Source organism: Chlamydotis macqueenii, chromosome 21 (assembly GCF_036417535.1).
Source record: "Chlamydotis macqueenii isolate bChlMac1 chromosome 21, bChlMac1.mat, whole genome shotgun sequence".
Taxonomy (NCBI): domain Eukaryota; kingdom Metazoa; phylum Chordata; class Aves; order Otidiformes; family Otididae; genus Chlamydotis; species Chlamydotis macqueenii.
In genome coordinates this window covers 608,408-622,988 of record NC_141576.1, presented here as the reverse complement: position 1 = coordinate 622,988, position 14,581 = coordinate 608,408, and the positions used below count along the sequence as shown (strand labels likewise).

The 14,581-nt window shown below is 49.4% G+C and overlaps 1 protein-coding gene across 1 annotated transcript in view; it reads left to right on the top strand.

Moving 5' to 3' along the window:
- CAMTA1 (calmodulin binding transcription activator 1) overlaps positions 1-14,581 on the top strand; it is a 289,818-nt gene that overhangs the window by 218,507 nt on the left and 56,730 nt on the right. The window contains exon 8 of the mRNA XM_086764761.1: positions 5,980-6,133. Within this exon, the coding sequence (XP_086620887.1) occupies positions 5,980-6,133 (154 nt within the window). The remainder of the gene's footprint in view (positions 1-5,979; positions 6,134-14,581) is intronic.

The window sequence follows — 14,581 nt, the reverse complement described above, 5'->3', positions numbered from 1 at the left end:
AAAAGGGGATCGATGCCAGATGCAGGAGCTCAGTAAAAGGCGTCCGTTGCCGTCATGTGGTTTTTGGAGCAGCATGTGTGTTAAGAAAGAATATCACTAAGCAAGCTGGAGTAGGGCAAGTTGCTATCCGTAAGTTTTCTGTGCATGCTTTTACAGTGGTTCATTTTCATACACAAGCCTTGGCAAACGCTTGAGGAGGTTACTCAGCCACCTCAAACAGCTGCCCAGGCACCTTCTGTGACCAACCGCCCAGCGGCGATTGAGGTCTCAGGCTGGTCTTTCAAGAATCCAGCTGTACTGTCATAAAGGATTGAGTGGAAAACAGTAAAAACCACCATTTCAAAAGGTGAGAGCAGCTCGTACTCCTCGGCTCCCCGTGCTCTGTGCCGGGGCCTGGAGGCCCCACTGTTCCCGGAGCAGCCCCTGTGCCGTCGCTGCGGGTCGGCGCTGAGCTGGTGATGCGCCGCTGCTCAGAGCCCTGCGTGTGTGGTGTTTTCTAGGCTGCGAGTGGTCAGGTGCCGAAGACGCAGGTCTCCTCGGCCCTTCCCAGGTGGCCTGCAGCAGATTCGTTGCTCCGGAGCAGTGAGCAGGACAGGAGATTTCCCTGCCACGTTTCTGTCCCCAGGCACAGGACTCAGGACCCCTGCGTCAGCAGCGCCAGGTGTTTCGGGACAAACAGAGGCAGTCCCAGCTAAGGGCAGAATTATCTTGTCCCTGTCAGCTGCCTGTGTGAATTAAAGCTTCCAGCTGGGAGCGGTGACACAGATGAAAAGAAATTTCTGATGTCCTGCATGAGAAAGAGAAGTGCCTTGGTTTTATGTTGCTGCAGGCTTCCAGTCGTGCGTATCGTCCTTCTGTTGGACCTTTTACTAGCGCAGGAGGCATTGCTGTGAAGGATGTTAAGCAGCTCAGAAATCAATTTCCTTTTGGAATTTTAGAGGCCAGGAATTACAGCGTTGTGTTTTTTCTGTATCTTTCAAAGTGCACATTAAATAAACATGATCCCTGGGACTGTTCAGAGGAGCTCATTTTATTAATTAATTCCCTAATTAAACATGCCCACCTCAAGGTAACTTAAGGCAATGAGATGTGCGTTTAAAGTCAATGTTAGATTTTTTTGGATTTCGCTGTTAGATTAACATTTTCTAACGCATCAGCCATCAGATTACCTTCTGCAGCATGACCTCAGTTAGAAATTAGTTCAAAGATAAGAAATTGCTGGGATTCAAGCCAGTAATCCTGTCCAAAGCTAGCATGTAGTCTCTGAAAAGGATTAAAATCCCACTACTTCTGTGTCCGTGTTGTGTATTTGTGTCTTGTGCTCCAGGTATCCCAGGCTCCACTCAAACCGTTAAAAATCCAGAGGAAACTCTCCAGGTAGACACTGCTGTAAATAGCAGAAGGGCCTATCGTCCGCACCTCTCTGTGTCTGGGAGTAGTTTCCTTCCTTGGTTTGTTTGTCGGTAACACAAGGGACACTCCAGTGCCTCTCGCTGAGTTACCTGTGGGTACAGCACACAACAAACCGCGGAAACCTTTTGTGTTGTCTGTTTGCTGGGTGATAATCTGTTAGGTACTACTTCATTTCCCCCACAGCGATGGATGTGAATTATGTTCCCAGAAAGCTGAGACTGCTTTTCAACCTTTTGAATGGTTTGAGGAATACAAAGTAAATCTCGTTAATGAATAGTCGTCAGAAAAGAAAAAAAAAACCTTTAATAATTTCAGGGGAGAAAGGGGAGGGAGGGGGGCGCAGGAGCTGCCTCTGCATCCCCTGCCACGCTCCTCTGCTCCTTCTGCCCTTCGGCTTCGTGGTTTAGCCATTAGGGCCGGAAAAGGCTGGTTTTACCTTCCACGGTTTTAATAACACATAGTATTTTGCAAGTTTGACGTAACAGAAACCACAGGGGTATCCAGCGGAAGCCAGGGTGAGCGGCCGCACGGCGGAGCAGAGCTGATGGCTACGGCTCCCGGGGCTCTATTTCGGGGTAATGTCCTTGCGAGGTGGCTGGGATTCAATTCCCTGATGCTCGTTGTCCCTGAGGATGATTTGTTTCCTTTCGTCCTTCCAGCAGGGAGTACAAATGCAAAACTTCCAGCTCAGAGGTATTTTTCCAAATAAAAAACCTTCAGCCATGTCCATTGGTGACTTGGAAGCGCCTGCCAGTGGGATTTAGCCTTGAGCTGATTGCCATTGCTGAAAAGCAGCTGAAAGCTGGCCAGAAATGGCTTTTGATTTTTGCTTTATAAAAGAAAATAACAGAACAAAAAAAGCATGCTTTAGGATGTGGACAGCAAGGAGGGAGAAGTTTTCTGTGATTATCCTCTCCCTGCGAAAGGAGACTTCCCCATGCATGGGGGAATGGCAGTGACCAGCAAGCGGAAGGCGGTTGCTGGGACGAGAGGAAGGTTTCCGTGGCAGGGCGCTGGTGGTACCTGCGCTTCCCTTGTCCCAGCGCGGATCAGCCCCGCACAGCCTGGCCGCGTGCTCTGCGCTTCTGCCCTCCACGCTGCCAGAGCCGGAGCAGCCCGGCTTGTCCCAGCTTTGTGTTTCTGCTAATGTGAGAAACATGAACACACAGTGGGCTGGTGGAACAAACAGTAGCTGATTTACTTGGTTAATTTAAGTAGCGTGTCGTGGGTAGCGCAGGGAGGCTGCGCCGCTGCTCCGGGGATCGCGCTGGGCGGGAGGGCTGCAGCGCCATTACGTGCTGTTATTACTTTCTGGATAATGTATATACTTTCACTATCACATAGTTTTTCTCCTTCATTTTTTGTGAGAACTGGCACTAGATTAATGGTTAAGCCATGGGAGAAATGTAACGCCATGCCAGTCTGATTTATTGACCACTTAGTGCTGATGAAGCTGCAAACAAGAGTCAGACAGATGTTGCAGCTGCATTTTTCTTTATAAAAACTAACAGCTTTTTGTGGGGTTTTTAACCACTTCTTGCGCCGTCTCCTGCTTACCCTGCAGCCTAAGGGATACTGGAACAACGCCACTGCCGCCCAAAGGAGACCGTGCCCAGGAGGGGAGCAGACGCCGCGGGTGCAGCGTGCCGGGGAGCCTTGCCCGGGTCAGGGACAGACGGCAACAGCTTCGACTTGGATGCACGGGAAGCGAACAGCGCTGCAGAGGCTCTGGGCACTGCAGTGACGGGCAGCTTTCCGACGGGCACGTTTCCAGAGCCGCCTGCAGCCCAGTCCAGGGCTCCCTGTGGGATTTCCCTGCTGCCCGCGGAAGGGGCTTCTGCTGTGGCGTGTCCCCTGTCCTGGCACATTTCCCGCGTGGAAGTTGCATTTGTAATTTTTATTTTAGTCTTTCACATCTCTCTTGTTCTACTGGGAGGTCTCCACAAAGAAACAGGTTAACTCTGCTGGTTGAGAGTTTTCCAAAACATACATATTCTCTTAATTTGTGTCAAAATGTTTGTTTATTAGGTAGATTGGCATTCGTGAGACTTACCAATCCAGGGTCAACTTTAGGTGTAGACATAAGGAACGCACCTGTGGTTTTCTTTTATTTTACATACTTTTTATATAAAAAGTATAAATTCCAGTGCCAACCCACTGCTGCAGTCCACTTGCTGCTGCTGCAGGAAGCCCCGTCATCCTGACTTGCCTGGTGACAAACAGGGACTATCAGGCTGTGGAAAATACAGTTTATCTGAAATGGAGGAGGAAGCATCTGCAGAACGGCCAGGTCGCCCGGTGCCGCGGCGGCAGCATGCCCTTGCTCTCTTCTTTGAAACTCCTCTGAGAGCAAGAGGTGTCTATACAAAATCTCTGAAGCATATTACTTTTTATCACTTCATCATCTAAATCACTAATTATGTTAAATTAGCTGATGGAGACTATTTGGGTGTATAGGTAATCATTTTTATTATCTGAATCTTTGCTGAATTATGCATGAGGACTGTAATGCTTCAGATCTCCCTTCATCGCCTGCCTGGGTCTGCGCGGTGCCCACTCCTCAGCCGCCCCCTTAATTCCCCTGTTAATTCCCTGGGAGCCCCAGCTCTCCCCTCCGTCGCCTTTAAAGAGTCAAACAGGAAGGCTGAAAGGAACACGTGGCTCCGTTCTGCGTGGTGACCCGAGGATTTGCCCTGCGGTGTGGAAAGAGAGGATACAGTGTTTTAATGTGTCCTGTCTGTCTGGGACAGATGTGCTGTGTGGAACGGGAGGTTTTGAGCAGGTAAAAATTGAACATAAAGGGTCCAGTTGTTTGATTCCAGGAGAGCCTCAGGAATAGAAAGGCCAATGGTTTTCTTTGCTCTAGCACTTTGCAAAACTGCCCAAAGTAAGTTGTTAGCAGTTCCCTCCTGGGTTTCCTTGCCCCTTCCCTGTGCAGTACAACTCTCTTTACACAAGCTGCCAGAATTTGATACCACGGTCTTGCAAGAATCTTCACTGAAAATTCCCCGCTTCCCATCTCATCAATAGAGGAGGAAAAAAATGCAAGTTCCTGCTTGCACATCTTCCTAACGCGGGAAGAGCTTCTCCTCCGGACAGAGAGACGCAGCTGGTTGCTGAAGCCCCGCTGGGTCCCAGCGCGCAAGGGGACGCAGTTGGAGGGCGGGCACGCTCTGTGGGGCAGCTGCGCTGGTCACGCTGCTGTACGCGGGCGCCGGTGGCCTCTTGGCTGCCAGCACTGTCTTGGCAAGTCTTGAGGAGCTGGGGGGCACCACCAGCCCCCCCTCCTCCGGGGCTGCGCAGGGGGTGCGCGGTGACCCCGCACCCGGCAGCGGTGAGCTGCCCGGCAGGCCGTGCCTGGCCGTAGTGCTGCGTTTTCCCATCAGACGTTTCCTTCCGCTGGTCTTTCCTCGGCGCGTGCGTCCGCATGCTGCTCCAGCTCTGCAGGTTTCATAAGCAAGTGCTCCCATTAGCACAACCTTTGCAGACAGATGATGGCTCGTGTTCCCTCTCCTGCCCTGAGCAGGGCTCTAACAGCATTAATGAAACATTAGAGTTTTAATTACACCATTATCCTATTTATTTTTATAAATAATTCCATAGCAATCATTAAAGTTTGTGAACTTAGGAGTAAATGACTTAAGGGAAAGAAATCAGCTTCTCAATCTTGTTATTATCTATTGTACGATCTCCCTGGGACGCTGTTGGGAAGCTAGCGGAGTTGTCTCTGTGGCTGCTGCTAGGATGAATCATTCACTCCCGGGGTGGTAACGCGCTGCTCGGCTCCCCGCGTGAAAGGCCCGTGTCAGTGGGACGGCGCTGCAGTGCGTCAAAGCAGCGTTGTGTCCCCTCTCTCGGCCCCCGTGCGAAGGCGCGCAGGGATGGAGGGGAGCACTGAACAGCCCTGCGGGAGCGAGCGCCTTGCAGTTGTTCTGCAGCAGTTCTGCAAAGGACGCGGTCTCTTCCAGTCCTGACCTTCTGCAGTTCGCTGTTTTCATTGCAAAGCCGCAAGAGCTCCAAAAGACAGGAAATTTCGGGCTTGCCAGAAAAGAGCCTGTCGCTGGGGCACTCTGATACGCTCTGTGGGCATCCTTGGCTCGTCCCTCCGCCGTACAGAAAGCGCGGCTGTTCCTGACGTTCTTGGGTGAATTTTGTGGATTTGAAATAGCCCAGTGTGGACCAGAGCTGATGAATGGGATCACACAGACCGCAGGTGATGCAGACCAAAGCAAGTTACCTGGTGTGTTGCGACTGGTGTCTGCGAGGCTCCTGCAAGCGTTCGGCGTCGTGTGGGCTGGAGAAAGGGTTCACCCTGAGCACACAAAGGGAGCGGGAGAGCTGCGAGCAGAGGGTGCTCGGGATGGGGGGAAGCTGCGTGGAGACTCTGTCGTGCCTCGTCTGTTGCCACCTCTTTTAAAGAGCAGCTCTGATCTCGGGGAAATCTGGTACATGCTGGGATCTAATCATGATGCTTTCTGTCGTAGTTTTAATTGGGAAGGTGAATGCAGAGAGCCCTGAGCTGGGGAGAGGCCAAGTGACGTAACTTTTGCTCTGCTCTCCCGGCAGAACCCAGACATCGTGTTGGTGCACTACCTGAACGTCCCTGCCATTGAGGACTGTGGGAAACCGTGCGGCCCCATCTTGTGCTCCATAAACACAGACAAGAAGGAATGGGCCAAGTGGACAAAAGAGGAGCTCATCGGACAGCTCAAGCCGATGTGTGAGTATCCGGAGGCTTTTTTGCTCTTTTGCTTTACGAAGGGTTAATTTAGAGTATGATGTCTGTCACTGCCACCAGCTGTCCCTGTGAAGGAGTGATCTGTCACCATCAAACTCAACTTGCATCTGCATGCACTTTCTTTCTTCCTAATATTCAACAGTTCCGAGATGCGCAGTATGAGAGCTGCCCAGACTGTCTCACAAAAGGTCGTGTCCCAAAAAGGTCCCCTCCTCACACTGGGAAAAAAACTGTACCTATGGTCTTGCGTTTTCAGGCGCTGTGTGTAGGCACCCACTCACTTGCGAGCAGCACGTGCAGCACGGGCAGGTAGGTTTCCCCCAGGGCACTCTGGGTTTGTGTGGTTCAGTGCCAGATCAGAACGGGCACAGACGGATGCCGTGGAGCCGAGTCTCTCAGGGCGGGTGTCGTTAGTACGCTTCCAAACTTGGCAGTGTAAAGGAAGGCTGCTCAGGTGTCAGGGTGATCGGGAGGCTTGCTCTGCGAACAGGCAGTTCTGTGGACCTCTCTGCATCCACCTTGGAGTATAGTAATTTCTTTCACATCGCGGTTATATTGTCTGTTTTCCACTGGAGAATATGTCCCAGTGTGCACGCAGGCATATTTTTGCAATGAAGGAAAGGTTAGGTGTAACATGGGTCTGTAAGCAAGAGAAAATTAACTACAGGAGCCACAATGCCAAATGTAGGCGCTTGCATCGCAATCAGCAAATACCAGGTCTGCTTTCCTCCCTCACCCCTGCCCCAAGTCGGGTGCTGGTGTCATGCCCAGCTTTCCGTAATTAGAGGTCACAGCCATGGAGTACATCCTAACGTGCCTCAACCGGCAGTGAAAAATCAGTCTCATGCTGACCGCAGCATTAGTGATCTAAGTTTGCACCCCTCCTTTGTTGCCACTGGAGCTCTGCAGGCCCAGGCATTCCTTTTCCACGCAAAATCAGAGGGCAGAAGACAAGAAGAGAGAAAATGACACATCTGCTAAACAGAATACTGCCCCTGGGACCGATAACCTTAGATAGAAATCCAGGATGTTGGAAGTGTAGCTGAGACTGGACAAGTACCTTAACATTAAACAGGAGAGGAAGTGGCAGCCTGTTAAAAAAATCTGCAGTGTCTCAAGCAAATTATGGGAAAACTACAACAAACTGGCCGTAAATTTAATAACACTTGGCTCTTTTATGTCTCAGGAGGGAAGAGTGAAATTCTGCACAATTATTCAGAGTATATATGCATGTACACGTCTCTGTTTATGGGGGCATATCCTTAGCAATGTAGCTAAAATAAAAGCTTTAGATTCTGACCAAACCTAGCAAACAAAGAGGACACGGATAACAGTGTTCAGGGAACACAGAGGGGCACTGCTCGCCAAGAAGCCATCAGATTTGGTTCCAGTATTGGGTGTGCCATGAAATTCTGGAGCCAAGCACATTAGATTCATCACATTTTTGCATCAATCACATTCTTTCACAGACTTCACAGTTTGATTGCCTGATGTTTCCAAATTTCTCTGCCCTAAAGCAGATTTGTCAATGACTCAATCGAAACGTTGTGCATGGTGCCGCTGGTGAAGTGAGAGTCTCACCTTTTTACCTGTTCCGTGTTGCAGTTCATCTAGTTTTATTTCTCTGGACTTGGAGGCTGTGTCCGGTTTTTGTTGATTCTTATGTTTTCTCGGTTGCCATTTTTATAAGAATTTCACTTTTAAGACAAGTTAGTGATGGTACAGCCAGGGTGTGCGTGGAGGGCTGAGGCCGAATGCTGTACCTGCAGAGAGGTTTTTGCGTCCTGTTTCAGACCACTGATGTCATTTAGAATCAGGAGAAGGAGCCGATACTAGTTCTGTCTTTGGGGAAAATGTCTTCTCCTGGTCAGAGGCTAGTGACAGCGTCCAGTTCTTGACTCGCTGGGAACACGTGCTGTTTATGCAAGTCCTGCTCAGCCTGGACCGCAGTCAGATATCAAAGCTTTTGACCTCTGTCGGTATTAAAGCTTTTCTGTCAGAATCTAGGATGGCGGAGAGGCAGTGGTGTGGCAGCTGGAGGCTGGGAGGCTGTTCTCTTGGCCGTGTGTGCCTGGAGAACTGGGAGTGATGTGGCAGATGGCTGGCAGGCAGAGGGGCATCACTCTGAGCGTCCGAGCCAGCCATATACATCAAACCATTTTTCCTGAAATGCAGAGAGACCCTGACTGGGAGTTTGCTCATGTTTCTTGCATCTGTAATTCACTCAGCTCCCTCTTCCTTCCCTGCTGCATCATCCCAAAGTCAGTCCAGGCTTCAGCAAGCATTCAGCAGGCGTCTGGGACAGGCACAGGCTCCTGGTACCAGGCTGCGTTACCTCCGTGAGCGGAGCAGCACGCTGAGAGCTGGCTTCTCCTGGCCTGGTCCTGAAGGAGACCTCTGTGAACCCTGAGCTTCTTGGCTGGCTTCAGAGGTGGTTTTTCCTAATGCTGTGACTGTGCTTGCGCTGGGTGGTTATGGATGAAAAAAACAAATACCTCTTCAGGGTGGCCATACAGCTCCGAGAGCTTGATGGAACCACCATTAACTTGTTCTAACGAAGCTGGTCTGTGTACTAATTAAGAGACTGGAGTTAACCCATCTGTACATCTACGAAAGGTAAATACTCACTGCAGGTGCTCTGAGGATTTGGGGGTTTTCAACATCTCTAAGTGAGTTGAGACTGTAAATAATTAATCAGCCTGACTTCAGTTTTCCTGGCTTTGGATTTTTGGTTTAGTTCTGATGTATTTGTCACCTGCCTTCATGCTGGGACACCCATGACCTCCTGATTGTCCTGTCTGGACCATCACTGCTGGCTTATCAGACCTCAGTTTGGCAGTCCTTGAAACGGAAGCAGACAAGCCAGGAAGGGCTGGATACACTATTTGTGACCTCCAGCAGGATGATTCCTCTCTCCTTTCCTAGGAGATGGGGCACTGTGTCTTGGAGGTGTAAGCGTGGTCAGGGAGCACGGGGAGGGCTGTGAAGCCTCCACTGAAACACCCTGCTGCTGACGGCAGACCCGTGGTAGACCATCAGCAGCACCCTAACTGGTTGTCTGAATCAAAAGGGTCATCATGTGTGTTGTTGCTGTAGGAATGCAACCTTTTGGATGTTTGTGCAAAATGAATAGCGATAATGCATGAAAATTCTGTGGGAACGCTGTCTGAGACACCTGTAAGTCATTTCGGGATGACTGGTATGAAGAACGGGCCTCAATTTGGCATTGCTTTCAGTTTTTCTCCCCTCTTGTGCCCCGTTACAGTCTTGCTTTGAGAAGTCTCTGAACAGATTAGCAGATGTCCTTAGAGGCATCTGGTGGTAAAAGCAAAATGCAGTGGCAGAATGCAGCACAGCGGAATTCTGTATATAAACTCCATATGATCAGCAAATTGTGGGCCAGCTCATTTTGGGGGTTTCTCCAAATCATCCCCTTTTGGCTTTCTCATCCCTCAGCTGGCAAAGTATGAGTTACAAGCTCACAGCTGGTGCTACGTTGCAATCCTTCTTTCAGGTCCACTGTAATTAAGAGCTATCTCTTGTTCGGAAAAAAAAAGCTTTTTTCATTCCTCTGCTGCTTGGAAACTGATGGCTCCTGCTCGTGCCGCCTGCACGCAGCCACAGCTGGGGAACCTGGAGGTTTCACGTGGCACCCGTCAGGCTTCATACCTTTGGGCACAGGCGGCTCTGGCCTCTCCCTCGCATCGCCAGTTCTCTCCGTTCTGTCTAAATGAAATGAGCTGGGGCTCTCGGAGGTGATCTGAACCTGCATCCCTGGGTTGTCGCGATTGGAATGGGCATTAAACGCTTGTCGCCCAGAACAAAGCTTAAATAGCAGTAATCAGCATTAACAGAATTGTGCTTTTGGGTTTTTTTTTAATCTTGACTTAAATTTATATTCAAGTTTAGTAATTGTGTTTGAGGGGTTTTTTATATGTAGTCTTAAAAGATCAGTTGTACAAAAATGCTACATGGGATAGTTTTTACCATTCCCCAACCGGTTGGTCAGGGCTGCAAAGTGACCCTCACTGGAAAATGAAGCTTGCCAGCTTAGTTTCAGCGGGCCTCCACATAAAAAGTAACTTAGCTTCTTTAAAAGAGTTTGGTTTTAGTAATGCAGATGTCTGGCTTTGCTGGAATAATACTTACATCTTACTGTAATTGGCTGTGGTTTTTAATTAAAAAGAGAATACAGTAATGGGTGCTAGATAGGTTCTTACATCCCAGTGGCCACTGGGACTTAGAGGACCTCCCGCGCATCAGCTGCACAGCCAGTATCTCATCTTCTCACCAAGATGCATCTCTTAACCCTGCCGTTGCTGCGGTGTGCTGCTCTGACCATGGGTCACGTGCGAGAACTGCACCTTTCCCCTCCCTCTCAGAGCTGTGGTGGCCTTCATGTCCCCAGAGAAGCTTGTTCCCGTGCCTATGTGGGCTCCTCAGGAAACATGGTTTCTCTCGTGGGTGAGTTTTACCTACTGTAAAAAGTTCCAGTTGCCAAAACAACAAAATTAGCAGCTGTTTTTTTACCTGGTGCTTTGGGCAGTCTCTGGGCTGCATTTGGAGATACCCCAATAATCCCACTAGCTGGAGTGTGGATGGTAATCCTGTGTGGATGGTAATCCCATGTGGATAGTAAACCCGTGTGATCCAGGCTGTTGGCAGCAAAACTTGAGGAAAACTAAACCGAAGAGTTTCCAAGAAGTTGCCCTGAAAGTTGAGCAGCAATTACCGAACCTCTCTGAGGATGCCAGGGATGCACCAGCCTTTATTTTCTGTTCTTCCTCGGTATTTTATCTCCCCTCTTAGCATTCAGCCGTAGTGCCTGTCAGACTCTACCAGAGCATCCAGCAAGGTGGCGGTCCTCGCTTGCTTGCAGTGGCCCCACCACGGTAAAACGCAGCGGTGTGGGGTTAGGATGGCTGCTGGCCGCCCAGCCAGGCCGTTAGATTTGTGCTGAAAAAAGAAATTAAAAACCGCCGAGCTCTGACAGGTGGATGGAGACAGGCTTGCCGGGGCCTGCCGGGCCCCCCAACTCCTACTGCCCCCCCCCCCCAACCTTGCCGGGGTCCCCCTCCCTGCCGCACCCCCCCGCCCCGTGCCCCCCTCTCTCCCCCGGCCGCCGCCGCCGTTCCTTATGCGCGGGCGCCACCTGGCGGCGCGGTGGGAGGTGGCGGCAGGGAGCGGCCCGCTGGCGGCCGCTCGGTCCTGGCCGCCGGTGGCGGAGGGCGCTGCTGGCGTTACAGGCCCGGCGCTGGGGAGAGGGGCTCGAGGGGCAGCTCCGGCGCGGTTCTTCCGCCTGTGCGCAGCCTTGAGCTTCGGGCGGCTGTAAGCAAAAACTGCGGTAGCTGTAACTAAAAGTCGCAGAAGTCTGGCTCCGAGCGGCTTTGGAAGAGTCGCGGCCGGCTGGTCCCCCCGAGGGCAGCTGGCACAGGCTCGCCCCGCCGGCCGGTGAGCGTCCCGTTGCGTCTGAGCAGCCTGTCGAGGAGAGGTTTCCTTTTGGAAGAAAGACTTCTCTTTAAAGAATGGCCAAGAGTGAAACATTTGCACGAGTCTTTACAAAGACATCAAGATTCGGGACGTGTCACGAAGAAAGGGCGAATGTGCGAGGTGATCTTCCCCGCCTGCAGCCCCAGCAGCGAGGCTCGGGAAACCTTTCCCTCGTAACCAACAGCGAATGGAAGGGGAGGGCTGGAAAATCAAAGCTGAACTGTGTGTGGGTGCCTGGGTGCAAAAGGATAAATCTAACAGAAATCTCCCCCAGCTCCGAGAAACCGGAGCAAGGCCTTTACTTCTGTCAACACCAACGCGGCGAAAATTGAAGGGACGAGGCTGCCATTTCCAATTGACCATTGCCATGGAAACAGCCTCCCAGTGTCAACAGTTGGTGGAGCGGGATGTAGGAAGCCAGGCAGGCTTTCGTTCCCATCACAGGACAAAGGACCCACTCATGCTGCAGTCGGCGCTTGTAGGATTTTTAAAGTGTTTTGTGTCAGGAGCGGCCGAGGGCAGGACTCTGACATAAGGGTTTGCAGCAGGCTGTCCAAGATACATCAAGAAGGGGAGTCAGACAGAAACCTGACCTTGATTGTTCCAAATATTCCAGCTTTGTCAGTCTATCCAACTTAACCTGTTTCATGTGGGAGACGTCATTGCTGTTACTCAAAAAGCAGAAGATGGGCCCTTACCTGTCAAAATGGGGCAGAGGAGGGTATAGGGAATAGTTTTGTTACAGAGTGCACATTTACACATATGCGTAAGCTGTGTTGTGCGTATGGGATACAGAAGAGCAAGAGCTTTGGAGTAGAACCAGGAAGCTAAAATGGACAAAGTGGCAAAGGACAACATGTAAGAGCATTTGGAGAGGGTGAAATGATCGGATTTTCATGTGGGAAGGTAATTTAGGGACAAGTTTTGCTTAGGGTGGAGGAAACCACAGAGACAGAAGTGGTCAGGGTTTTAGCCATTGATGGTGTTTGGCCTAGAGTGAAGGTGAGACAGCAAGACAGGCTTGAGGTGGTGGGAAGGAGGATGATATCTGCAAGACTGGAGGACTGCACACCTGGTAATTGTGGAGGACTGAGTACCAGCAGCAGCAGCAGAAGGTCGAAATAACCAGGGTATTGTAAGAAACCTGGACAAATCACATTTTCCTGTGTGTGAGTTTCCTTTCGCATCTGAGCTGCCTCTTTACTGGTAATCTTGATCGTTTTTCATTCCTTTGCTCATGATGGTCAGACAAAGTCCTGACAGTGCAAATGAATGGGGAGCCGCTGGGCCAATACTGGAACGTTGTTTTTATTATCTTTTTGTCACAAAGGAAAAAAGGTGTGAGCCCATTCTCAAAAAGAGGTTGGAGGGATTTCTGCTAGGAGCAGCATTAGCCCTCTGAATTGTGGACCTTCCTCCAGTGTCCCTTCTCTTCTTTAACCACCCAGTCAAATACCAGTAATTCTCCCCAGCTTCGTGGCCTCAAAGCCACAGGCGCTGTGCAGAGGGTGCATGGCAAGGAATGTGTTGCTGCTGAAATGCAGCAGCTTTTAGACCCCTTGTGGTGTCACTGGAAAGGAAAGTGTTGTAGCAGTTCGCAGCTTTAATTATAAATTATGAGGAAATGCAGGAGGAGTCTGAACAGAAATCCAGATTAAAATACTTCTCAGAATTTCTGTGAAGTTTCAAACTTTTTTCCTTTTTTTTTTTTTGTGTGTTCCTACATTATGACTGTATTTAATCAAATGTAGTTCTACAGTGATTTCACTTTTTGAACCACTAAGAAATAAGAAGAGTGTGTGTGCGTGCTTTTTATTAACCTTCCTTTCATAATGCACTTTCTTCCCTATAGAAATCTCTTTTCCTGCTGATTCATTATGTGTCAGGAAGCCAAGCGTGACATGTTAAAAGCCATCTTGATAGTATTTGGTATTCAGTACTAACAACTCACCAGCTCACAGGAGTTTTTCTTTAAAAGGAGGAGGGAGAAAATCTGCCTATTGGATGTGCCAAGGTAGTGGATAATTTGCATTAAGCATCCAGACTTTTTTTTTTTTCTTTTTTTTCAATCTGTCACCCTTCACTGGCTTTTTATTTTATAACCTTCATAACATACAGGGAGCATAAGGGCTAAAAAAGTCTCACCACGTGGACAGAAGCTGGAGCCAGAGCCCTTTACGATCAGCTGGAGCCAGGCTAGAGAAGGACCTTTCCTCAGCAGCAGCAGGTCCATGATGGGGCTTTGTTTTACTGAGGACCTGAAAATAATAAGCATGGTTCTACATGTATCCAGCTCTAAAGCTGTCTGTTATGTCTTAGCTTCCAGCTCACAGCTTCAGACTTAAGAACCATCATTATGAATACACAAACCACGAAACATGATTCGCTTACCAGACCTGCCCCTGTGATACGCTGCTCATCACTGGGTTTAGCAGCAGTAGGGAGCAAACTGACAGACTGCTGTAGCAAAGCTTTCACTTCTTTAGCAAAGCACTTCTGAAGTAACCAGAAATAACTTAATACAAAGTTTCTCGGTAATAATTACAGTTCAGGATCTTTATGTAGTGCAGCTGAAAGTATTCCAAATACATTACTGCATCTTAATCCCACTGTCAATGTATTTTTTGCAAAACTGCTATTTGAACATCGCTTATTAGGCATAGCATCACATGTGACAGAATAATGTACCTAGAATAATAAAATTAATGTGAGTGGAGGTACTGAAGCGGTAAGCCTACATAAACTTAAGCTTAGACATAATAACAGATAGTGAGTGTTAAGAGGAAATTCAGAACTGTGAGCTTACCAGAAAGCAAAATCTGTTGGGGACGATAACAGTAACTGGTTGTCAAGCAAGCATAGAGGGACTCATTACTAAACTAACTGCAGCACTTTAAACAGTGATGTGAGGAAGAATACTTGTAAACCTTATTTACGATA